Genomic DNA, 27243 nt, shown 5'->3' on the forward strand with positions numbered 1-27243 from the left:
CCGTGATGACTTTCGGTGAACAGAAAATATTTCTTTTTCATGATTTCTCTATAAGACTTCTCAGTGCATATTGTGGAGGGCACATATTGCATGGAGCACTGGGTGTGGTACATAAGCAATGAATTTTGGAACACTAGGAAAAAAAAAGACCTCTCAGTGCACATATCACAGGCAGCATCCTATCTCTATGAAACAGGGCGATTCTTCTATTTGTACACTTTTAAAATATATCTGTATTTTTTTAAGGCTACAATGTGTAGAATAGGTCTGACATAGGCAAGAACTGATACACAGAGACCCATAACGAGGCTATTACAATAATCCAAATCAGAGATGATGTTGATTTATTCCAAAGTGATAGCCGTGGAGATAAACACGAAAGAGTCCAGACATATTTAAGTATGTAAAATTGACATAATTTGGTGGGAAGGAAGAGACTGTTTTCAAGGAGGACAAACAGTAGAGTATAGTGGCTGAGGATTTGAAATCTAAAGCAAGACTACATGATTTCAAAATCCAAGACTGCCTTTTCCAGACTCTGTTACCTTGAGCAAGTCACTTAACTTTACTCTGTCTCCTGTCTTCATGTGTAAAATGGGATACAGTGCTAACATGAATTAACTTGTTTATTTAATTTTAATTTAGAACAGTGTTTATTATATATTGAGCACACTATGAGTGTTTGTAATTATAATGATAATGCTATTAGCTTATATAGATTATCCTGAAGAAGAACTACATTTGTGGGAGGAAATAGTGAGTTTGGTCTCGAACATTTTGGGATTGGAGTTTTATTTAACACATTCAAATTATATTAAATAGTTAATTGGATATATATAGGTCTAAAAGGAGAAATGTGGGCTGAAGACCAGAATTGGTGGTGTGGTGTATCTATATTCATTAAATCAGTGAAAATATATGAGATTTCCTAAGGATAAATGTTACAGTGAAAAGAGACAGGTGTCCATGACAAAGTTTCAAGAAATTCCAGTTTTAAGGTAAGATAAAGAAAAATGAATTGGCAAGGGAGATAGACAAACAAGCAGAGGCGTAATAGAAAAACTTACATATCACAAAAGAGTGAGATATCACAGAAGCCCCAAGAAGAGTTTTCCAGCAGGAACAAGTAGTTAACTCTTTCAGGTACTGTAAAGACGCCTACAAAACTGAGACTAAAAAGTATCTGTTGGGTTTACTAATACATAGATTATTGATAACCATAGCAAACGCAGTTGGGGTGGAGTGAAGGGACAGAAGTCAGGTTGGAGTGATTAAAGGAACGGAGTCAGTGAATGTAGACAACTCTTTTGAGTCGTTTGGCTATGAAAATGGTGGTGAGGTTGGGCTGCAGTTTAATTGAGAAGAAGGCGAAGGAGGCCACCTTTTTTCCTTTTGTAAAGACTTGAAAATGATTAAATATTGGTGGTTTGGAAACCAAATATCAAGCAAAGGACCACGTGATGTGTAAACGTTTTTCTTGTTGAACAGAACTCAGGCGGGGGAGCCAAGTATCGAACAGAGAGGGACCACATGATGTGTAAACTTATGTGCTTGTGTATTGCTTACTCTTCTACCATTGGAGGATTGACGACCATCACCGGCACTTCTACCAACTTGATCTTCGCTGAGCATTTCAATACGTAAGTAAAATTACTGGATTGTTGATTTAATAAATAGCATGTAACTTACAAGGATTATTCTTAACTGATTCAGAGAATTCAGGAATGGAAATTGCTATACTGAGCTAATTCTCCTTTTTTTTTTCATCAGGACATCTATATAGGTCTAGAGACCTTCCCTTCTACTAAGAGTTAAATATGGAGGAAATAGTGAATTAACAGGTGCCTACAGATCCCCTAAGGCAGCTCAGAAGAGATAACTCCTGGCTGACCATTCTAATCAAATGGGGGAAACATTTATTATAAATAATACCACAAATGATAGTTAACTAAAGTGAATAGGGATTATTTGCATAGGAAAATCTATGTAGGGTTTGGAAACTAGCATTTGAACTTAAAAGATGAGTGGCACACAAATTTGCTAATTACAGAAATCTTACCTGAATTCAGAAAGATTTGAAGGATTGGGCAATTGCAAGAAATGGTAGTAATAACGTATTCTAAGGACAGATAAATGACTCTAAATATAAGTTTGTAACTGTGACTTAATCCATTGGAGAACATGGGGAATCTGTGGGTAGAGTCAGATAACTTGGGTTAAAAATCCCATAGTTTTCAGACACTTCCTTTGTGAATTCGAACTTGAACAGTAAAAAGTGCATTATTCTCCCAAGATTTAAATTTTTCATATCTAAAATAATCACAGTTCAGATTATTATTGTGAGAATTAAATGAAGTAAACTATGTAAAAATATTTGACGCTATTTAAGAGAGATCTTGTAAGACTATTGAAAAAATAGTTTGAAAGTCCATGCTTTTACTTGAGGGCTCAAACTGACTGTGCACCTGAGATGTATTTTCAAGTATTAATAGGACAGGTCATTGTCAGAGTTCCAGCAAGGCGGGCAGCATTAAGGACTCCCTGGAATAGGATTTACATCTTTTCACAGAAAAATTAGGGTTCAGAATCAGAAAAACTACATTCTTCAAGCAGACTCACAGATTTTATGAACTTTCTTGAAAATATTTGCAAAATATTATGCATGCATAGCTTTTCCAAGAAATATCTCACTCAAAAAATGTCACACGCCATTCTAAAAAGAACAAGAACTGTGTGCAAAGAACAGTGGTAGAGGGGTTTAGGACAATCTAACACAGACCGCCGGGTTTATTGATTTTTTTTTCTGTGATTATGCATCCATCCTGAATATTCCAATAGACAATTTAGAAAGGAACCTTAAAAAGGCATCTGGTTTATAAGTGGGAGACTTCTGAAATTCATTGTGTCAGAGAGGATATCTCCAATGTATCTTTTAATTAAAGACAGGAAATGTATCTGACCTCTTTATAAAAGCTAGACTTCTATCCTTTTTCATGAATTGCCCAAGGAAAGAGATTCCACATTTCGGTCTTCTTGGTAAATCTTTTTCTAAAATTTATACCAAAATTTTATTGTGTTATTTTTCATTTTAGACAACTTCTGGTTTCCACCATTCCCATGAGATTGATGTTAAAGTAATCCATGAGTTTGCCCTCAGTCTGCAGTCTTGTACAATGTACCAACCAAATTTTCTTTCTTTTATTTAACTGTTCCCTCTTTAGATGCAGTAATCCATTTGCAATGACAGATTGGGAGCACTATGGCACTTTAAAAGTGCTATTTTCCCTAATTATCCTTTCTTCTAATTCTCCTAAACATGGGAACTTGGCCAAATATTCTTTTTTTCTTTTCCTTTTGCTATATATTTAAAAAGACAGTCACTTATGGTTTATAAAAAAAAAATATTGCCCTGATATACACAAAGATTTCCTGATAATGGTAATTAAAAACAGGTACTCCCAACCCCCCTTGTGTCCACACCAGTTTTCAATCTAGACTGGCTTAATCTTGAAGTGTAATCCAATAAGACTGAAGACCAAACACTTCAGGTCCTGGACAAGATAATAAAATACTCGTAAGCCTTCTGGATCCTTGGATTGATTGACATCAATAAGAGAACCAATTTTTGATGTTGTGAAAGATATGTGTTCATCTCCAATGACAATTTCAAGCTCCTGCCAGCCCACTCGGTCAGGGGGAGGCCACAAGGCATTATCCTCTTTGGTAATTTCACTGTCATCTATTATTCTCTTCAGTTCCTCCATTACACTTTTATGTACATAAGCCTCTTTTCTGATCATGACATCATTTTTGTAATTGCTGTTTTTGGCATATCTCAATTTCCCGTCGGGTCGGAACTCAAACTCCAGGAACTCGTGGCCGAATTTGCCCTTATGACCCACGTAGTAACGCAGATAAAAGTCACTCTCCATGGTTCATAAGGAAGGAACTGAGACGAAACTTTACCACCAAGCCAAACAGTCGCTGTTTGTGCCCAACACTGACCCCAAATATTCTTTAAATTTAGAAAATGTTTAACATGTACTTTGAAATTTGGTGAAGTTTTTTCTTCAAAAGTTTGCTTTAATATTAAGAATTATACACAAATGGAAAGAAACTCAAAGTATCCCTTCTTGATAGAAAATACTAGAATAGAGTAGGAAAACAACCTTATGTGAAAAAATATAACCGATGTTATTAAACCAGCCAGATCTTTAACTCACTTTTTCTTAAATATTGGCCCCAAAATACAACAACATTTCAAAGCAACATTGGAATGAGATACATTCAATTTCATTGGGAAAAGTGCCAAAAACTTAAAACTGCAGGGGAAAAAAAAAAAGATTTATATTTTTGTCCAGATGTTTGGAGCTAGAAAGAAATTGCTCTTTATTTTCAAATATTCTACAATAATGCCACCTTTTCCTTTTGACACTGCTTGCTGTGTATTCTAAAGCAATAGCAACAGCCATTTTATATCATTTCATTTTGGATCTTGCTCAGCTCCATGGGTTCAGGAATCCTAACAATCAATGATATCCCACCATTGACATCTAGAGAAAGGTGCTATCTTACAAACAAACAATGGGAGGAAGAGAATGAATAACACATATTAAAGCCTTTGTTTACCCATCTATCTACCTATCTATCACTTATAGATATAAAATATATTTATATGTAAATATATATTATCTTTTGCTTTCTTTTTGGCACAAAGAATGTAAGAACAGTGAATTATGAGAAAGCTAAATTTTATTAAGTGCAAATAAAAACAAACATTTATCCATACACTCAGTCAGTCAACAAACATTTGTTGAGTACTGATGATGTGCACAATACTGTTTTGAATTTTTTTGGAGAATGCAAAAAATAAAACTTGCTAGGAAGCTTTGAGATTCTATCTGGTTTTCTAGATAAAATATACATACGTGAAAACCATTAAAATTTTTAAAATATAATAACACTTGGTTTTTGACATGTAGGAGAAAAGTCAGGTGATATGTATTGAACTCTTGCCAGAAATTTCACATGTATTTTAGTCCACACATATTCCATATACCCTTGCCACAAAGGTGGCATATAAAGGTGAGTAAAGCATAGGCTCTGGGCTTAAAATGCCCGTGTTGAGAGCGCCGAATCCTAACCACTAGACCACCAGGGAAGTTAAAATGCCCGTGTTGAAATCCCAGATCTTCCTTTTACAAACTAGATGATCTTAGATTACTTTGAGCTTTAAGATTACTTAAGTAATCTAATATCTTAGATTACTTTAAGCTCTCTTAAAGTTTGTTAACCTTGCAAGAAAAATGGAAAAATAATAAGATTTCTCTCTTAGAGAGTTGTTTAAAGTTTTACCAAAAAATAATAGTACTTTAAAAAATATCTAGTGCAGAGCATATGCTCAGTAAATGTTGATCATTACCGTTAGAGTTGAGAAAGTCGATATTCAGCCTAGCAGACTGAGATCCAAACCATGGTCATTCAAACCTCAAGTCTGTCTCCCTAAAAAATCACCTCCCTAGAAACATTATTGAGCATGCATCCTAAAAGAAGACCATAGCTGTGTGCAGTACCCCTCGATCACCAGAGAAAACTTGTCTGTACAATATGGCCCAATTTAAAAGAGGTAAACACAGTATTTATAGAGAAAATGAAGGCAGATAATTCATAAAATCAAAGCACAAAAAGTTTGTAATTTTTTTTTTTTTGCGAGACCGTAAAATAGTCTGTGGATTTTCTTTTCTTTCCTTTTTTTTCCTTACTGTTTAGAATAGCAATGTGCAGATTGATTGCCATCCTAAAAGTCTGGGGCCAGGAAACCAATTAGGAGTCTGCTACCAAAGTGCTGACAAATGATAAGGGGAGAACTAAACTGGTTACGAAGTGATAAGATTAGACTCAAGACACTGTACAAGCAGAAAATGGCGAGCAATTAGGTGTGAGGATTTAAGGGCAATGAGGGGTTAGGGCAAGTCTGGGAATTTTTGCCAATATGGTTCAATAACTAGTGATGCCATGAACTTCTAGGTTCATTGGAGAAATTAACAAATTTGATTTTAGGTATATTAAAATGGCCTGCTAAGAGCCTATCCACAAGATTTCCAGTAGGCATTTGCAAATGCATTGTTGAAGTTAGTTAAAAATTTGAGGGCTATATATATATATATAAACACAGAAATTGGCATCTTGAATGCAGAAATGGTCACATAGGGAGAAAAAAGTTAAAAGAGTCAGACAAGGATGGACCCTTGGGAAATGCTGACAAGAAAGGAGATGAGAAAAGTTTATCAAAGTACGTGGAGAACCAGAAGCATGGGTATTTTGAAAGCTAAGTAAGACCATTTTCAAAATGGAGGATGAATCAGGAACAAGTGTGGCAGAGGGTCAAGTAGGATGATGGCTAAAAAAAGGCTTGGTTCTTAACAGTGTCCTCCAACAAAACAGTGGGAGGTGGGGCAGAATTTAGACTGGAAAGAGTTAAGATGTAAGTAGTAGCAGGGAGGGGAAAGCAGCTAATTTAAATGATTTTTCAAGTTTGACAAAGTAAAGAAGAAAAGAACAAATATGTTTTGACCAGAGACACAGAGTTTTCCTGGAACAAGGAAGATGTCAGGTTTGTTTTACACTCAGGAAGGAAACTGTAAGAGAGATATGACATTTTGAAAAAGAAAAAAAGATAAAGAGAGAAGAATATTGATTGGCTGGGTGTCAGGTAGAAGAAGAATGAAATTAGAAACAAAAGTAGAAATATTAGTCTTGGAAAAGAAGGACATGTCATCATAAGTAACAATGAGCAAGTAGAGAAGAAGTGAAGACAGAAATTTCAGATCATGTATACAATTCCATTTCACAGAAGAGGAAACTGAGGCTCAGAGACTTTAAAGATATATTTATTTAGTTGAGAGAGAGAGAGAGAGAGCACAAGTGGGAAGGGCAGAGGGAGAAGGAATATGAAGCGGATTCTGCACTGAACATGGAGCCTGACTTCGGCTCAATCTCATGAGCCTGAGGTCATGACCTGAGCCCAAACCAAGAGTCAGACACTTAACCTACTATACCACCTAGGTGCCCGAAGGCTCAGACACTTTAAAAGTTGAACACTAGTCAATGGAGGAACTGCCAGGTAAAGTCAGATGGCCTGAGTCCCCGTGCTCTTTCCACCCCACAGCCTCCCTGTCTCACAGACCATATGTGAGGGTGCCAACTTGGCAAAGTTCTAAAAAAAGTAAGTTTGCTGCCAGTGACAAGAAGGACTACTTCAGTATTCACATTCATGGGTTGTATTTTCTTTCTATAAAATGTAAGCATGCAAACATGACAAATGTTATTTGAAATAGTTGCAAAGCTAAGTGTGTGGCTAGTTAGACTGAACCATCCCCTTGTTGTCATGAGCTGATTATATAGTTTGGAAGGTGATTTTTGGAATAATACTAACAAGATGGGGCTAATTATCTGACTCAACTATAAAGTACAAAATTTTCCACATTCTTAATCTTTGAATCTTGCACCAGGAGTACCTAAATTCTACCTAAAACTGATCATTAGCCTTAACTAATCCTTAGAATAGAACATTCTGGAAATGGTTTTTTTTTTTTTTTTTTTTTTTTTTTGGTTCTACCCACCTCCTGTTAAAACATTACAGGTTTGTTAGATTTTTATTGCCTCCTCTATTAGGTAAATCCTGCTTGATCAGTGCTCTCTACCTGACCCTTACTCCATTCTGCTCCACTGATAATACTTCCAATCATCACCCAATCTCCTCCCTTCCTGACAATATTGTTAGTAAATACCACTTTGTAATTAACCCATTTCTTCCTACTCTGGTTCTTGAAAGAACTGCCAACTCTATCCACTTCTTTCTCCACTTGGGTGGATGCTCTTTTATGTGAAACTCTGTTCAGTTAGTTCTATACCACCATTCCCATCTCTTATCATAAACTACATTCACATTTCTATAAACCTGTCTCATCCACACTCATGCAGGCCGTCATCCATGATGATCTGCAATCTTGTAGAGTCTCCATGAATCGCTGTCTAATTCTTTAACACGCCAGGGACATAGGTAGATGATCAATAAACATTGGCTGAGATGAACTGTACCAAGACATAAATGAAGTGCTTATTGTTCTTGGGAACCATCTAAATAACGAAATAATCTTTTGATACTAAGATTATGCTAGTAAGGGAAATGTTATTAGAGACAATGACTGCTTTCATAGCAGAGTAGTTTTGGTGCCTCAGTATTATTTAACCGCTAGAATAGCTATTAGTTAAGCCCAAAAATCAAATCTACCAGATTAAAGTGGAAGATTATCACAAGTAATATTTCATAGCCTGCTAATTATTGAAGTATATTATTCAGCTTGTGGGTGTCAGCTGTGAAATATGTGGGTATACAAAGAGCATGGAAGGTAGTTTTATTATCAATAATGAGCACAGTCACTCTTACTAATTATGTGTTAAATTATAACTACTCTGGGTTCACAAACTAAGAAATGGTAAAATAAATGTGCTCATAGATGCCCTATGTTCAAAGCCCACCTTCCTAACCTTTTTCTTCTTGGCTAATTATGCAAGGAGAGGGTAAGCCAGTTACCTAGCAATAGCTACCTTCAAAATTTACCATGATTTTCCTCTGGAGAGATGAGCAATTATTATTTCTCAGAAATAATTTCTCTGGCAAATACTATAGAAGAAATTTGAGTATTGCAAAGTTTGGACTCAGACCTTGGCTCAGATTTCGGTCTTTCCAATTATTAGCTTAACTTCTGTGAACATCAGTTCCTTCATCTGCAAAATGGGACAGTACTAGAACTACTACTGTGAGGATTAAATGGGATAATGCTCGGATGGCTCTTGGCAAGAGGACCTGGCACCTAGGAAATTGTCAGTAACGCTAGCTGCTGTTGCTGCTGATCCTGTTTTTGCTATTGCTATTAAAAATATAAGCTTGGCTCATGAACAACAAGTAGTTAATATTTGAAAAGAAACGTCTGCAAAAACACAAATACAAAAACGAAAAATGGCTTTGACTCAGAAATAATCAAGGCAGTCATTAATCAAAGGACTATAATCAGTGTGGACACAGCTTATAGTGCTCTCAAGGCCAAGATTGATTTCAAAGCTGTAAATTTCCACAACTACATAAATTCTTTCAAGGCTACTTCTGTGTATTTCATTAGTATCAATGCTATCATCATTTTGTTGTTGGGCATAAGAACTGTAACAAGACTATCTTCAATAATGACAGGGCCCACATGCTTCAGGTCAAATCATGTCTGTTGTTATGGTGAAATCATTTCAATAGTGTTCTAAAATGTCTTTTTTTTGTACCTGACTTATGGATATTTTGTACCCTGTCTTATAGATATTTCACAATATACATGGAACTTTCTATTTTCCCCTGGGGACCAGAGTTGAGGACACTGGGCTTTAATGAAAAGACGTTGTATTTTAAATACTCCTCCTGGGGTAAAAATTGCGCTTGACTGTACAATCCGTGACCTTGAACAATCCATTTAACCTTCTGAGACTTAGTATCTTCCTGTGTAAAATGGAAATATAATGCTTTCCTCACAGGATTTGTGTTAGCATTAAATGTGCTTAAGCTCATCTGCTCATACCTAAACCTCTGCCTGACCTCTAAAACTTAGATGCCCCAGGGTGCACTCCCTGTTCCTCTTATCTCCATTTTTCTCCTGAAATTTTCACACCCATTTCTGTGGTTTATAATATCACCAAATGTTGGTAACTACCTATTTTATGTCTCTAACCTGCTGTCTGCTCTCAGTTCCAAACTCACTTATCTAACTGCCTGTCCAACATGACCACTTGGAAACCTAAGGGACGTCTCGGATTAACAGGCCCATTGCAGTGTTTTGACTCACTAATCCCTTACCAGTCTTCCAACCTGTTCTTCCCTCAGACTTCATTTCAATAAGAGGCATTTAGTCCCCCATTTCTCCACATTTTGTCCCCAAACTATTTTAAATCAACTGTCTTCTCTTCATCTTCACTGCTACCGATCTGACTTCAGCTAAAATTTACTCTACTTCTACTCTATTCTACCCCCACTCCTCTGCCAGACTTTGTCTTCTAATAAATCTCCTTGTGTATTTGTTTTATTTTACTGCTTTACAAATTACCATTAACTTGGTGGCTTAAAACAGCATGAAGTTATGACCTCATAATTTCCGTGGGTCAGGATTTCTAGACCAAGCTTATCTGAATCCCTTGCTTAGGATCTGGCCAGGCTGAAATCAAGATGGCAGCTGGCCTTCAAATCTCCACAGAAGGTCAGTGCCGTGTTCCAAGATCATTCAGGTTGTTGAATTCAGTTCCCTGTGGTTGAATTACCAAGGTGCCCATTTTATTGCCCATTTATTTGGCAGGGAGTCACCCTCAGCTTCTAGAGGCTATGGCTAGATCCTTGTTACTTAGCCTTCTCTGGCTACATGAAAGCTCACTTATTTAGGCCAGCAGGAAAGGCTGCCATTTAAAGGCTTACCTGATTAACTCAGATTTATCCAACTCTCCCTTTTAAATAACTCAAAGTCTATTATTATGGGGACCTTGGTGACTGCTGCAAAGTCCCTTCACTTTTTCCATAAAAGAACCTCATCACAGGAATGAAATCTCGCCATATTCACAAATTCTACTCACACAGAAGGAGAGAGGATTATACAAGAAATGTATACCAGGGGCAGAAATCTAAGGGGTCATCTTGGAATTCTGCCTATCACCCTTTGGCTTCTGCTCTTGTTGCCTTCAATCCTAAGGATCCATCTAAGCAGTATGTTTTATGTAAATCACAAATTTATGTAGACTTTAAATTAGATCATGTCACTAACTTATATACTATGTTCCAATTACCTGTAATTGCATTTGTACAAAATTCAAATTCCTTCTGATGGGCTACAAGTTTTTATATGATCTGCCCCTACTGGCTACTTCTTAGACTTTATTTCAAGTCACTAACTTTAGCTCACTACCCACAGCCACACTGGCCTTCTTATCCTCAAACATTCTACACTTATTCCTACCCCAGGGCCTTTGTACTTGCCACTTCCTCTGGAATGCTGTTTCCCAGTTATTTACATGACCTATTCCTTCTTGCCATTTAGATCTCATTTCCAATATTATCCTCTTTAACCACACTCTAAAATTTCTCCCTTGTTCTAGTAACTTTCTATTACATTATTTTGTTTTATTTTCTGATTCTTTTTATGCTTACCTATTTACTGCCTGCACTCCTCATTTAAAAGTAAACTTTATGAGAGCCTGGTCCACATCATCTAATTCACCACTATATCCTCAGTATCTAGAAGAGTGCTTGATACATGGTAGACTTCCAAAAATACACTGTTGGGTGAAAGAAAAGATTCCATCAGAATTAATTATACTTAACATGGTTCATGATGGAAGAATTCTATATTTACTTTAGGAAGATACTTATAGTAACTTTACTTATACAGGGTATGAGGAAGTGGAGGAAAAAACAGTGAAACTAATACTTCACAGTATGCCGTTCATTCCATTATCATTTGAAATATTCATGCAGATACAAGTATAAAGGTTATGTTCATGGAGGCCACTGTCCTATGTGTTATTCACATCCTTGCTAAAGAAAGAAACAAAAACAAAACAGAATTTTGCTTTTTCAGGCTTTCATTTTTCTAAATGAACTATTCCTCCAGGCAAAAATTCTAAGAAACCCTTCTTCAGTTAAACAAATTTTACAGGATTGGGTGGGAAGAACAACACAGCCTGATCTCAAGGTATGAGCCACAGATGGTGAAAAATGAAATTGGACTTAGGGTACTGTTTTGACCCTACTTCTAGTAACATTTCTAAATGTACTGTTTTGACCCTACTTCTAGTAACATTTCTAAATGCCATTAGGTTGAACAGAGTAACACAGGTCATCAACCTGTAATTCAAGTCTAATAACTTGATGGGAAGTAAGCTTAAGCATTTCCTCCTTATTGCATTTTCCAACTGAAGACAACAAACATTTTTTTTTTTTTAAGTGAGCAACTCTCAGTGGAAGCTCATGGGCATGATAAAGCATTTTTCCATTCATCAATTCTCTGTATTCTCAAGCACATCTTATTCATCATTTGTCATTTCTAATTGCATAATATGTAAGCTAAGCTTTGGATCTTCTTGTAGATAATAATCATCCTCAACTTGCTAATGATAACTCTAGTACCCACAACTTCAAGGAAATTTGTAGAAAACATTAGAAATCTAGGGTTTTACAAACCCATTATTTTTTAAAACTCTTTGCATTACTTAGCAACCATCGTAAAATAGAAGGAGAAACAATTTGTAAAGTATAAAAATGTGGCTTATATTGATGCATGTAGCATGAAACATTTTGTTTATTTACATTGATTGTAAATGTAAATTCAAATAGATTTTCAAATGTAAATGCAAATTCAAATAGAACAAGAATTTAAAATCTATCATTTCTAGAAATTTCTTTATATTTTGTCATTTCAAAAATAATTAAAATATGTTAATCATGTTTTTATTGCTTCTGTATATTTTCTGAACTTTCCAAAGTTCCAGCTCTGTCTTTGTGTCATTGTGTGAAGAAAAAAATCAAGGACAAATGTTTTTCAAGTTTCTTGTTTTTCCCTCTTCTGTCATAAAATAGATAACTATATGAGAATTTATTTGGAATTTATACTACATTTTGGAAACATAAATGTGAGGTCACCAGAAAAAAACTGCTTGTCTCTGACCCCCCCCCCCCAATTTTTTTGTTATTGTTTTGTGATTATGTGGGCTAAAACGCTGAAAATAACTAGGAGAAAAGCTTTTAATTGTTTTTATCTGGTCCAGATTTATTCCATTTGACTGAGCCCCAAAGCACTGTCTAATTCTAAGAAGAAAAGTCTAGCACATGCCTGGTAATGTGGGTTACAGTTTCTTCAGGGCAGAGGAAACAGCGGGAAAACAGCATAGGAGACAATAGGGATGGATCAGAATCCCTTCCCCAGTGCCGGCTACCATTGTGAGTGGTAGCCGACATTCAGGTCCGTGAAGTTCATTTTCATCTGCTCCCATGTGCGCTTGGCTCACCCCACTCACATACTGATACTTTGAGAGCTAACAAGAGGCACGCATACCCATGCACTCCCACTTCTGGTGCATTCAGTGAGTGCCAGGCACCGTGCTAGCTTTCCCAAGCTCTTCCTTACAGATTGAACAAAGGAACAAAAATCACAGCAGAATTACTCTTGCTTGTATGGGAAGCAGCAACAATTGTTAGTTACAGAATTAGGACAAAAGGTAAGAGGTAAAGCCAAATGCTATACTTAATGATGAGAAGGTCCCACATCTTCCCTGTTGGCTGGGAGCCCCGGGAAGCATGTGAACGGTTGCTTCCCAAGGACCGGCAGAAAGGATTGCACTTGTTCGCTCCCAAGAACATTTTTCTGTCTTTTTACACAGGCGCTACCCTGACTGTCATTGCATTAACTTTGGATCATGGTTTATGCTTTCCTTCCCGGCTGCTATTATTATTCTATTATTGTCCTGGATCTGGCTTCAGTGGCTTTTCCTAGGATTCAAGTAAGTAAATATTGCATGTTAATCAGATAAATAAAGGTGTTTCGGTTCCCACTTCTCAGCTGCTCACCCACTGCTCTTTGACCCACTTCACACACATGGAGTTTCTGCATTTCTTTTCCTCACAAAACTGCCACATATGAGCACATATTTTAAGGATAAGCTAGAATATCATCTAAACAATGTGGGCTGTGGAGGAGAGTTTGTAAAAAGCAAATCCATCTCATTCTCCTTTGAGTCCTAAGCTAATAATTTATTAATCAGCCAGAAAGGCATAAGGAACTCATTATAATAAGGACCCAGTCCAGCTTGTTAAAGTGGAATTTCAAGAAGTTTTGCCCCTCCTCTTGGTTGTATGTGGGAATTTTATCTGGTTATCTAGTTACTTTAAACTGTAACATACAAGATTCTTGCTTCATCCTACCACCAAAACTGGTATGTCCTTTAAAAAAAATCACAGAAAGATGTGAGAGTGTGCCCTGTGGGAAGAATGTTGGATTAGGAATCAGAAGACCAGGGACAAAGTTGTAGCTTCTCACAATGAGTGATCTTTCTCAGTCTCGGTGTTTTCAACTGTAAAATGATGGAATTTAACTGGAAGATCAGATCACTTCCAATGCTGTAACTCGAATACATATGTGTACAAGCTGAAAAACGTCGAATATATGGATTCAAGGAGAATTTGCAAATATTACCTTGGCTGAGACAGAAGCAGGCGGCTCATAAGTGCCGATAAGCTACTTAAATGATAAAAATGACAGCCAGCATTTAAAATTATGAAGGGCTCCACAGCAAAATCTAAAATGCAGCTTTATATATTTATGGATAACAATACTCTAAAAAGAAAGGGAAAATGACTACCAATCAAACCCTGAGGATCTGTTCCTGAGAAAAACCAAATTCAAATTCATCTTTATTGGCTTTTAGTTAAATAATTTCAAGGACCTGTGAACAAAACAACAGGTGATCTACCAAGCAGGTGAGACTGAAGTCAGCTACGTGTACTTCCTTAGAAAAGCAAAGCACTGGGATCAGGTGGCATTCCATGCCCAGGCCCCAGTTTTCCACTCCGAGTCATTTAAGGACTGGTATTCTTCCCTCTCTGTTCCTCTTCCTGGTTTTTCTCCAAAACCGCCACAGTCTTGTTAGTAGTGGGAAGATGGTACTGATGATTTAAAAAAAAAAAAAAAAAAAAAAAAAACCATTCGTCCAGATTGTGGGAGCAGCATGTGGCAGTCCTCCTGCTGAAGCAAATGTGTGGGATGTCACTGACTTCAGCAGGTGGGCATCAGTGGGGAGAGGCCAGCTGCATACTAAATGCCCCTTCCTGGAAATCCAGGCCTCCAGGGGTCTATTCAGTTCCACAGGTAGCAATGCAGGATGCAAAGGACAAGTATCCCAGCTTAGGGAGGAAGCATCCAGTCACAGACCCGTAGCAGTTTCCTCCTTTGTCACCACATATAATGACTTATAAAAAATGTCTGCAACCATTGTCATTATTTTGAAATGGCCCACCATTTCATATAAAGGAGAATTTAAGAAAATAAAGGGCAGATGTATTGAAAGGTGTTGTCTATAAGACCAAAAAGCCTGCCAAGCGCATACATTAGGTAAAGTCCATAAATCATGATCAGTGGCATAATTAAATAGTCCCGTCGTGTGGGCGATCGGTTAGACGTCACACAGCTTCCCGCTCTAGCTAATTTTTCAGTGTCCATTTCAGCCAGTGAGGGTCTTCACCTCCAGAGGTTTTAGATCAACACACAGAAATTATCAGCCACTCCCCTGGCAGGCGGTCATACATTCTGGTTAGTGTGTTGGCTGTTAACCCAGTTAACTCACCCATTGTAAATGACCCCAACATACCTGGAGGGAGAAGATCATCTCTCAGTGCCACTGAACTTGTTTAAATGAAGAGCCGGATGCATTGTCATATGCTTCATCGGTTCCTTTGTGAGGGCATTAACCTTCATTTGTAGCAAAGCCAGTATGGCTTTCGATTTAACTATATATCATCCTCAACCAAAGAGACCAGGTACATATGCAGTCTACCAGGTGGAAAACAGTTTTTAAGGAGGGAGAAGGAGCAGGGGGAGGGGCAGAGGGAGAGAAAGAATCTTCAGCAGGCTCCACAAGCAACACAGAGCCCAGTATGGGGCATGATCTCATGATCCTGAGATCATGACCCAAGAGTCAGATGCTTAACCTACTGAGCCACCCAGGTGCCCCAAGACTCACCTATTTTTTTTAATTCTACTTTTCTGTTCTACAGTAGGATCTCAAAGTAGTCCATGGCTCAGTTTCTTTCTTTCCTTTTTTTTTTTTAAGATTTTATTTATTTATTTGACAGACAGAGATCACAAGGAGGCAGAGAGGCAGGCAGAGAGAGAGGGAAGCAGACTCCCTGCTCAGCAGAAAGCTCGATGTGGGACTCGATCCCAGGACCCTGGGATCATGACCTAACCCGAAGGCAGAGGCTTTAACCTGCTGAGCCACCCAGGCGCCCCCATGGCTCAGTTTCTTATAATACTAGTATTTATATTGTGACAAGGGGTAAAATTTCAAGACTTGCACTAGCCAGTATTTTTGAGATTACAAAAATTAAATATTACTTCATGCATCCTAAATATAACAACATCCACCTAATGTTCAGTGGTTGGAGTGTGCACAGGAGATTGATTTTGAATGTGTAGGATGGATGACTTAAGAATTGGGGAAACTTGTTCCTTTGAACAAGTCTGAGTAGCAGAGCTACAGAAAAAATAAGTAAATAAAATATCTTCGTGGGATAGCTACATTCATACCATCTTAGTCTTCCTATTTTCTCCCTCATATATATCCATGTTTAGTCCAGCAATTGACATGACAGCATTATCCTACACTTTTTCTTTTTCTAAAACTGCTTTTATTGATGTATAACTGGCATACAAAAAGCCGTAGATATTTAATGTATACAACTTAATGTGTTTGGAGATACATATACTCTCATGAACCATCATCCATGGCCATCAACCAAGGCCATCAACTTTTCCATCACCTCCCAAGTTTCCTCTTGCCCCCTTTGCTTTTTGAGGTTTTTTTTTTTTTTTCCTTTTATGGTAAAAGCACTAATCGTAGGACCAACCCTCTGAGTAAATTGTTAAGTATACAATACAGTGTTGTTAATCACAGGCCTTATTTTGGGCAGTAGATTTCCAGAACTTACTTATTTTTCATAACTGAAACTTTGTACCCTTCGATAAACACCTCCGCATTTCCATCTCCTTCCATTTCCTGGGAAACAACTGTTTTACTCTCTGTTTTCATGTGTTTGATTATTTTAGACTCTACGTATAAGATCATGCAATATTTGTTTTCCTGTGTCTGGTTTATGTCACTTAGCATAACGTCCTCCAAGTCCATCTGTGTTGTTATAAACGGCAGGATTTCCTGCTTCCTTAAGGCCGAGTAATTGTCCATTGTATGTATTTACCACCTTTTCTTTTCTTTCTATGCCACTTTTTCTTTATCCACTTGTTTGTCAGGGGGCATCTGTGTTGTTTCCATATTTTGGCTACTGCGAATCATGTTGCAGTAGACATGTGAGTGCAGTTATCTCTTCAGATCCAGATTTCAGATCCTTAGGATATACACTCAGAAATGCCTTCCTCACCCACACATAAAGTAATCTGAATGAGCTACTTATAGACGTTCCAAAAGCTAGAACATAAGAATTGAAACATTTGCTCATTTGTTTATTCCTCTGGAGGGATTTTTTAAAATCTAATCCTAGAGCAGTACTTCACCAAAAAAAAAAAAAAAAAAAAAAAGAGTTTTAAAGTTTTAAAGACCCTGGACTTCAAGAAAGAAAAGTTAGTCACAAAGGAAAGGTATAACTGAAAGCAGCCACTGATAGAAAGAGAGACTGGCAGTATTTACAATAGATGGAAAACTATCTAGTGCATCCTATTAGGGCATAAGAGATGAAGAAATTGAAGAAAAAAATGTAATAGAGCTGGTTTTCATTCTAAGAGATCTAGCGTAGACTCCGCTCACGAGCCGTGTACGTGACTTCTCCGCTCCAGTGACCACTCTGCCTAGTGGCTTGAGTCCTGTGTATCTGGGCAGACTGATGGATCTGACAAGCAGCTGTCTCATCAATCTGACCAAGGTACTGTGGAGTTGATGAGTCACGTATTTCTAGCATGCGCCCCTGTTGAGTTACTGCACCAGAGTAAACATCAGGGACTCTGCCCTGCCCTCCAGTAATTCGTTATCTACCTAGCGAGAGAAAATTTACCCATGTGCAGCAATTGACTATGAAGATAGACAATAAAGAAATGAACATCTGTAACAATCAGGTATAACAGAGGTGTTAAATTGGAGATGAGCCACATGTGACAAAATTCCAATGGTACAAACAGACTTGGAAGAGATTAGGGTAAGAGGTGTGAAAATATGGAACAAAAATTAACCCTTGAAAATTGAGCAAACAAGGCCAAACAGGAAAAAGGAGAGAGGACATTCGAAGAAGGGGATGGAAGTATAGGCGTTATGCACAGATTGCTGTTACTGGCAAGGAGGTTAGTATTTTATAAAGCTTTCACACAAATCTCTTCTATAAAGGGAGAATTCTTTGCTTAACAGGCTCCGTTATTCTTTTCAGTTTTAAGGAGATGTTCAAATGTGGCAAGACCAAAACTGCCAAACAAAAAGCTTGTGCTGAGGTGATTAAACAAGAATACCAAAAACTTGGGCCACTGAGGTAAGACACACACGCACACAGGCATACAGGCAAGCACACTCACCCACGCACAGATACATGCTGCTTATACTGCAAGTATCTGTTTAAAGCTAAACATGCACGTAATCATCTGCAGTGTATTTAGAACACCTGGTAAGGGCCTTGAACACGCTGACTGTTGTAGATATAACTCAACATAACAAAATGCGTACTTTCGTCTAACTAAAATTTACCAGATAGAATGAAAAGCAGCCAAAGACCCACAGAGGAGTCAAGTCTTTTTCTAACTGTGCAGATTCTCTCAAATTACTGACACGGAATCATCTGATCTGGTTTTTAGTGTTTAGTGTTCTGCTAAGATTGCTCTGCCAGTAGCTCAGGGAGTTTCTACAAATTTCCTGACTGAGAAGATGAATGAAAGGATTGGAATTTTCCCACAGGTATCAGGAAATTGTGACCTTGGTGCTCTTCATTGTAATGGCTCTGCTGTGGTTTAGCCGAGATCCTGGGTTTATTTCTGGTTGGTCTGCACTTTTTCCCAAGTAAGCATTCCGTATTATGTTTGTCAACCCTTCCTGGTTTATTCTGTTTCTCTCCTCGGTGGTTCCTATAACTCTGAAAGATTGTATGGGATTCTTTTCCTTTCTTTCCATTGAAAAGATTGTTTAATTATAATCTTCCAGGAAGGAAAACGGTAAGGAATGAAATCCAGGGTAGGACTGCAGATAAGATAATCATATACACTGTAACTAAAAGTCAGGCTCCTTTAGACAATGCTGTTTCCATCCTTACAAAATTAGGAATGCAATCAGAAAGCCGTGTTCTGTGCTTGGGTTGGCTCTTCCACTTTGGGCAAGTCAATTGCCAATCAGTTTCATCATCTGTAAAGTGAAGCGAATAATGGCACTTAACAGCGGTGCTGCCATTCTCCCTACCTAAGTGTAATATCAATGTTTATTATGTGAGATAAATCCCACTCCATCCTTGTTAATAACCTGATACGGGTTCACGTTCCTTGATTTTTGCCAACTTATTTTTTTATTCAGTTCACTATCTTGTGTTTTTTTTTCTAATTATGTTCATTTTTATACTAATTCACTAGAAATCTATCCCTACCCCTTCTTTGTAAATAAGGAATTCCCGAGTAAGTAATAAGACTGATTGTACAAACTAATGTTAGAAGCTGGGCTGAGTTTATTTTATCTCACAGTGTCTTCTAGACCAGCAGTCATGCTGAGTCATATAAAGTGAGGGGGATGATGATAGTGTGATTTTTCTAAATTAAGGACCATCCTACATATCAACATAAATACTTTGGTTTTGAAATTTGTATTGTTAATCCATTTTTCGCTGAAGTACTCGAGTTCCTAGATTGAGCAGATCTCTGATGATGACTTCCTGTCTCACATCCCACAGCAAGAATCCATGTTTGTGGGGACAGAAACCAAAATTGTTTGGGTTCAAAGTATTCTGCCTGCACGGAATAAAGAATTCCCTCTCTTCTTGAATCAGGGCATCATGGCTATGTAGGCATTGCCAACATTTTTTAAAGGTGCAAAGTCTGTGTGCAAATTCCTGGTGAACACACAAGTGCACCAGTGCGATATGGTAGCACGTTTCAAAGGATCGGCTTCAGTTGATCAACTTTTTGTTTGGAACTAGGACTTTTCCCTTTGTCAAGTCCAAATAAAACGCAGAATCCAGTTATTCAATGCAAACTATTCATAGCAAACTATCATTTAACAGTTGGAGTGTTACTTTTTAGTTTTGTAATAGGTCCTAAACCAATATAAAGTAATTATTTTCCTTTTTAAAATCCCACTCCAATTATGTTAGGTAGGGAGAGCATTCTCTAAACTCCGGTGTGTAAAAACCAATGAAATCAGACAGTAGCTAATAAAAACCAGGAAGAAAGCCCAGTTGGAAATTCAATATAATCAGTTTCTAATTTCTATTCCTTACAGAAGGAAAGTGTAATTCAGGAGATATTTCGCTTGCAGCAGAACAGAGTATGTTTGCTATGGGCGGGTGCTTGTGTTACCTAGAATTCTGAAAGAAAACAATGTGAAAAGAAATAAAGGTTTAAAAGAAGTGATTTGAGGATACAAATCTGATCAACTTTGATTCATAAATTGCCAGAGCAAATGAAATTTGTGTAACCTTAATATTTTGTAATAGTGAGACAGCCTTCATAATAAACTAAAAATAAAATGAAAATAAACTAATAATAAAATAATTATGGTTTTAAAAGTCTTTGGAACAAAATTACTTCAGCATTTATGGCTTGATTTTATTTAAAGTATCTTCTGTAGAATATATTTGTAATATAGAGATTTTAAGCATTTAGAATTTCCAAAACTAGAATGATATATCAAGATTTATAGCTACCGCCTAATGTTTTCATCCCATCTGTTTGAACCTGGACTGAATTCAATGTGTCTTTTCATATAAAACAAAATCAGATTACATGATCCCTGACCTAATTTGGCAAAAATACCATAAAAAAATTACAACTCAAATAAAAGCAATAAGGAACAATAAAATAATAAATATTGGTTAAGTTTGTTAAATAAATTATACCAAGATAGCTTTTTGCTCAGGAAAAAAATAAATAAAATCCTTATTTAAGGAAAACAAACTCCTTTATAAAGTTGTCAGATTGAATAAAATAATGCACTTCCTTGATTATTTAGACTGCTCAAGTAAATCACAGAAGTAGAGAGTAGTGTCTACAGTATGTACACCTTACTGAGTTACAAGGGAGCAAAATAACCTCTAGGGTGTACACATGCTTCTCGGACTACAAAGATTCTAGTTAATATTGCTGAATCTTAAAACTGAGTTCTAATTATTATGTATGTCTGTTTCATTCATAGCTGGTTTCCAGGTGCTTCTTAACTGTTGAGGCTTCTGGGAGCCTGTCTTACTTGCTGGAATGGCCTGGTGATTCTAAGACCCCATCTGTTCCTGAATCACTCTTAATTTGTATAGCAATCATTTATGAGAATCTCATAAACCATTCTAATAATTAATATTCTTGATTGAGTTTCATAGGGTGCAAAGCATTAAATGGGTTGATTTCATTTATATGATATGGCTGGGCTCTATAATCACAGTAGCAGGTGTTATATCTTAAAAACAACAACAACAAATCAATTTCTTTTCATAATTTAGAGAAGAGTTTTAGAGGACTCCAGAAACACCCTTTCCTTGCCACAATTCAATAGTAGGATGTTACACAACAATTATTTAGGGTTTTGCCTAGTCTAGTAATTATTTTTGCCTCAATTCTCTGCCAGTATAATGAAAAGAAATAATACAAAGAAAAAATTGTTTACCAAATCCTTAAGCTTTACCTAAAAAGGAATTTGCCATGTAGGGCTAGTATGTCAGTATATGTATTCATGGGTTTTGAAAATAAGGAGACATATATGGAAACAACGGGAACATGGTCTGAGATTTTTGGCTTGGTGGGAAATTTGGTTGGAAATCCATAGATTTTAGGACAGATTATCCAGAATAACTAACCTGTACCATAACTACTACTTGTAGGCCAATAGCATAGTCAATTGCTGTTCAGTTCATACAAATTTTGATGCCATTTTTTAATGTACACATCTGTCCTTTTTCAGGTATCCTGGTTTTGCTACAGATTCAACTGTTGCCTTACTTATAGGAATCCTATTCTTTCTTATCCCAGCTAAGAGATTGACTAAAACTACACCTACAGGAGAAATTGGTTGAGTATTATTTATAATTCTGAATCAATTTGACAGAAGAGCAAAAATTACAAAATTCAACTGGTTTCAGTTAGCCCTTAGAACAGAAGGAATAGACATGCTCACACAGCCCCTGGCTTAGGATGCCCTGTGTGCACACTGCAACCCTTTTTCAATGAGCACATGTCCTCCCCCTACAAGAAGGATCATCTTACTTGGCAGAAGTGAGAAGTAGATTTCTTTATGCACCATGGTTAGAATTCCACTTCAAGTGACACTATGTGGTCCACAATAAGCCCACTTTCCCTGCCATAATCAGAATTAATCTTACTATTGGCAAACATAGGAACAAGAACTTGGAAGTCACACTTCATGATGAGCCCTTGGTAATAAATGCTGAGGATCTAAAAAGGTGAGGAGTTTCAAGGGAAAGAGCATTTACAGCCTTATAGTAATCCTGGAGAGAATGCCAATCAAGCCCACACTTAGCCAGAACCTAGTGTCACAAATGAAAGACAAGGTATTCAGGGGGAGCATTCCTTGTCTTTGTAATACATGGACAAAAAAGTATGTTTATGTGAACATACCCTCCTTCTAACACACACAAATTTTAAAACATAGGATTCATTCATATCTGTGCTTTATACTAATACAGCTTGTTTTGGGTAGTCACATTCCTGTGCTGTTATTGTGGGACAAATAGTTTAAAATTGTTTAGAAATAATCTAGTAGAGTTGTGGGGGTTTTTTATTGTTGGGTTTTCTTTTATTTCTCTGTTTTCCTCCTTTTTTCACTTGGATGGAACTGGGATTCATGCAGCTGGGTTGGCACACCTGATTTCCTGAGTCCAAATTGATAAATGACTAATGAGTCAGATATCTAGGACATGACATATATAAATAACATAACATTGATATAAATGCCTTTTGTTCATTACTTGAAATTAGAATATCTCCAAGTATGTTATAAGGAGATATAAAAGGACAGAGAAATAATTTCTATGAGACTCTGAGGACAGTGACCATTGCAGTCAAAGCCCTCAGGCCTGTCAGGGGCAAGTGTTGAAGAACCAATGCTTGGCTTAAATTTCCTGGCTCCCACATCTGAATCCCCCTCTCAGAAAGAACTTTGCTTTTGTTGGGGAGAAAGAATTTTCTTTGCCCTTCAAGATCCTTTTTGCTGGACTAAGAATCAAGTTGACATAAGACAGATTAATGGTAGAAAGTCAAATATAGTAGTGTGGGGAATCCACACAGACATGGAAGTTCCAAAGACAATGAAGCAGTATCACTCTTATATGAGCTAAGAAGAGGGGTAAGGGTCTGAGGATACAAAGAGAAGAAAGACCATTAGTGGGAAGGCAAAAGGAGACATTTGGAAAACAAAGTGTGCCTAATTATGCAGTTAAGTTTCTTAGGTAAAGAGGAATCTTTATTAATCCCTCTCTCTCCCTGGTACAAGCAGGTAGTTGAGGGGTGGGCCAAGAGCTTTTAATGAATCTTCTGGGTTTTGATTGCTTTTAACTCACAATAATGTTCATGCCAAAGTGGCCCATCTTGGGGCAGCCTGCACTTGGACCCCATACCCCCATCCACCATTCTCTCTCTTCTCATTCTTCAACTCCTATTCTCCCTGATAAACTCATCCACACTAGGTTTAAAAATGACAAATAAGACATTATATGTTAAATTTTACATGAGAGGTACATTTCAGAGATGTTTGCCTTTTAACAGGATATATGCCTTAATTCAGGTAAGAAATAGCAAAATTTCCAACAATGGTGATTGTAGGTTTTTTTTAGGTTTGGGGGAAGGAAATAGGAAAAAATCTTATTAGTAACCATAAAATCATACCATGTAGAAGGCTGCTTGTTACACACAAATGTTAAATGGAAATAATATATTCATGGATGGCCTTTTTTCTCAATGAATCAAATGAGCCATTATGACCCAACTATCAAGAGAAATCTTTATGATAATTGCTTTATAAGAATTTTAAGAGTTTTATGAATGATACTTAAATTACTTAATCAGAACTTTGATTTTAAACTGAAATCCTGATGAATCTATTATGACCCTCCTCATGATTTGGGAAAAAAAGCAATATTCAAGTAAATATTAGTGAATAAAATTATAATATTACACTGATATTAGAACCAATGGCATATTACATTATGCATAGCAAAAAATAGTATATTCTGACACACTGGGTTGCCTGTAGGAGGCAAAGATGTTAGTGGAATGAATGAATGAATGAATGAGTGACATTATAAATGACAATGTTATAATCTATCTAAGTTTACTCTATTTTATGATCCAATGAATTTTTCCAAGTTATGACATTTTTAAAAAACATTTTTGTAATACAGTGTTCCACCTCAGCCTGGTAGAAATTACTCGAAGTCTAAATCAAGTTCCCTATCTATAAACGATGTAGGAATATTAAAGAATTCTTGTGAGATGGTGATTTAGAATAATAGAGAAAAATGTCATATTGTCATATTTTAAGCAATGTATAACTACAGGACTTGTGTTTTTGCAGTTGCTTTTGATTATTCACCACTGATTACTTGGAAAGAATTCCAGTCATTCATGCCCTGGGATATAGCCATTCTTGTTGGTGGAGGGTTTGCCTTGGCAGATGGCTGTGAGGTAATACTCTGTGCCTAAGACAGTTAACAATTAACTAGACTTTTCAAAAGAACAAGAGATATTCAAGCTTTGGCATATTCCACTTTAGCCTATCAGTTTAATGATGCAGATTTCAATAGCCATGCATTAATTATACTACACAGATGAAGTGAGTTTAATAATTTTTACAGGCTGTAGGCATAAAACATCATTTTTTTAATGCTGCCCCAATATGGAAAAAGGAATAAAGCAAAGATGATTAGAATTCTCTCACACTGTTTTTTAAGAGACAGAGAGAAAGTAAGCATGGGGTAGGCCAGGAGGAGCAGAGAGGGGGAGAGGGATTCGCAAGCAGCAATATGCTGAGTGCAGAGCCCGACCCTAAGATCATGACCTGAGCCAAAATCAAGAGTCAGACTGTTAACTGACTGAGACACCCAGATGCCCCAAAGATTAGAATTCTTATTCCGTAAAATAGTATTAGAAAATTAGCTAAGTAAGAAAAAAGATATAAAAATCATACATACAATGATTACTAGCAAAACATGTTGTTCATAACTTTATCCTTATTTCATGATGAATTTTTTTTAAAGATTTTATTTATTCATTTGACAGGCAGAGATCACAAGTAGGCAGAGAGGCAGGCAGAGAGAGAGAGAGGTAGAAGCAGGCTCCCTGCTGAGCAGAGAGCCCAATGCGGGGCTCGATCCCAGGACCCTGGGACCATAACCTGAGCCGAAGGCAGAGGCTTTAACCCACTGAGCCACCCAGGTGCCCCTTTCATGATGAATTTGAGTAGGTCACAGACCTACTCAATAGGTCTGCTTCAATATAGGATAGCCCCAAGGCTGTCAAAGAAAGAGAGTAAGTAAAAACAGTACTTTATTACTCACTTATTTATTACATATTAAGGGGGAGCCTGGGTGGCTCAGTCATTAACTGTCTGCCTTCGGCTCAGGTCATGATCCCGGGGTCCTGGGTTCAAGCTCCGCATCAGGCTCCCTGCCCAGCAGGAAGCCTGCTTCTCCCTCTCCTACTCCCTGTGCTTGTTCCCACTCTTGCTGTCTCTCTCTCTGTCAAATACCAAGAAAAACAACAACAACAACAACAACAAAACCTCTGTTGCAGATTAAGTACATTAAAGGTACTTTGTACATGTTTATTGAATGAAGTCCAGAGATAATTTTACATAACTATGGCTAATATTATATTATGTCCAATTTTAGGGAGAAATAAAACCACCGTGAGGAATAAAGTTGCTATTTCTTTGGCCTATCCTCTATCTGGTTTATAAAAAAGTCAAGTCTAGGGAGGCCTCTGTCACTTGAAAGTCATTGTAGGACTCTTTAGAAGAAAAGTATCTTCTCAGAAAGTCCATGAAAATGTTTTGCTCTTTGACTCATTAAAAACCTCTCATTTCTGTATTTCACAGCCTTCTGTGAAACACTTAAAGCTCATAACTGTTCCATTTCCTTATTGAGTCATCAAAGTATAAAGGATAGTGGGAGAGAGGTGTTGTGGTCCAGGCTTTTAGTTTCTGGAAAGTTAATTTTTTAGTTTTCTCAAGACAAATAACTATCCGCTATCATCTTAATAGTCTATAGGGAGACTTTTTTGCTTCTGACTTCATTGTCATTTTTTCTGTATGGTATTTGGACACTGAGCTCTCAGCTGTATGATTTAGTAAGGGGTGAAAATCTTTGAAATTTTCTCCATCCTGAGTGCCACTTACAATGTTGTTTTACATCAGATTCGGCTTGCTTCATAGACCACTCAAATGTAAATGATAGAAATATAAGGCAAATACACTCTTCTACTATTTCAGCAAGAATGAGATCTGGTTTCTGAGAATCAATAACTTCCATTCTTTTGACTGATAATTTGAATTGTGAGGGAGTAAGAATCAGCAATTCTGACATTGATATGAAATTTGTCCATCTCTGCTTCCCAGAATTTCTGTCTGAATTGGACTCTAGATACTCAAAGGGATTTTAAAAGCATTGGCCAGACCCTAGACTTGCAAAATCGAAGAAAATGAGAAGTCACAGACTTCTTCTGATACACTAGGCTCTCTCACTGGCAGAATTAGGGAAACCCTGGAGGGGAGTCTTGAAGTTCCTAATACATAGATTTGAATTTCTATGGGATATCTAGAATAACCCTACCCTTGAAGCCAGGAGCTTCAAAAATATGTTCCAAAGATTTGGAGACATTTACTCTTCTAAAATTTTGTTTCAAACTGTAATTAGTTTGGCAAATGGCCAGAACTAGATAACTCTTCTGTTTGGGAGAAGATAGCTGCTAGCTACTAAAGCATTCACCTTTTTGTAATTCCCTGTCTCTTAAATGCTCTTTAACATAGTTTTAGCATAATCACAGTACACTAAGTGACTCAGGTATGAGTAATATTCATATACTCATAATGGCAAACTTTAAACATTGATTTAATTTAAAATGTTGATATATAAGTAAAGGAATAAAGGGACAGGAAATATATGTATGGTAGATGGCGTAAGAAAGCTAAATCCTTATGTAACATGTTAGTCAGTAAATAATGTCTAAATTTGAGAATGAGAAAAAAGCGTAATTTAAA

The 27243-nt window shown here is 37.0% G+C and overlaps 2 protein-coding genes across 7 annotated transcripts in view; one reads left to right on the forward strand and one right to left on the reverse strand.

The window, feature by feature from the left end:
- Positions 1 to 27243, forward strand: part of SLC13A1 (solute carrier family 13 member 1) — a 122471-nt gene that overhangs the window by 60403 nt on the left and 34825 nt on the right. For all 6 annotated transcript variants that reach the window (XR_006820512.1, XR_006820513.1, XR_006820514.1 and 3 more), the window contains 6 exons: positions 1489 to 1640; positions 13462 to 13581; positions 18224 to 18322; positions 18742 to 18843; positions 21934 to 22040; positions 24562 to 24671. Coding sequence is in view for 3 of the 6 variants with exons in the window: in XM_046020769.1 (XP_045876725.1) it covers positions 1489 to 1640; positions 13462 to 13581; positions 18224 to 18322; positions 18742 to 18843; positions 21934 to 22040; positions 24562 to 24671 (690 nt within the window). In the remaining 3 variants the exon portion in view is untranslated. The remainder of the gene's footprint in view (positions 1 to 1488; positions 1641 to 13461; positions 13582 to 18223; positions 18323 to 18741; positions 18844 to 21933; positions 22041 to 24561; positions 24672 to 27243) is intronic.
- On the reverse strand, positions 3451 to 3938 carry LOC123951762 (protein mago nashi homolog). The gene has a single exon (XM_046020772.1). The coding sequence runs from the start codon at positions 3930 to 3932 to the stop codon at positions 3492 to 3494; it is 441 nt and encodes a 146-aa protein (XP_045876728.1). The 5' UTR covers positions 3933 to 3938; the 3' UTR covers positions 3451 to 3491.

This window comes from Meles meles, chromosome 10 (assembly GCF_922984935.1).
Source record: "Meles meles chromosome 10, mMelMel3.1 paternal haplotype, whole genome shotgun sequence".
NCBI lineage: Eukaryota > Metazoa > Chordata > Mammalia > Carnivora > Mustelidae > Meles > Meles meles.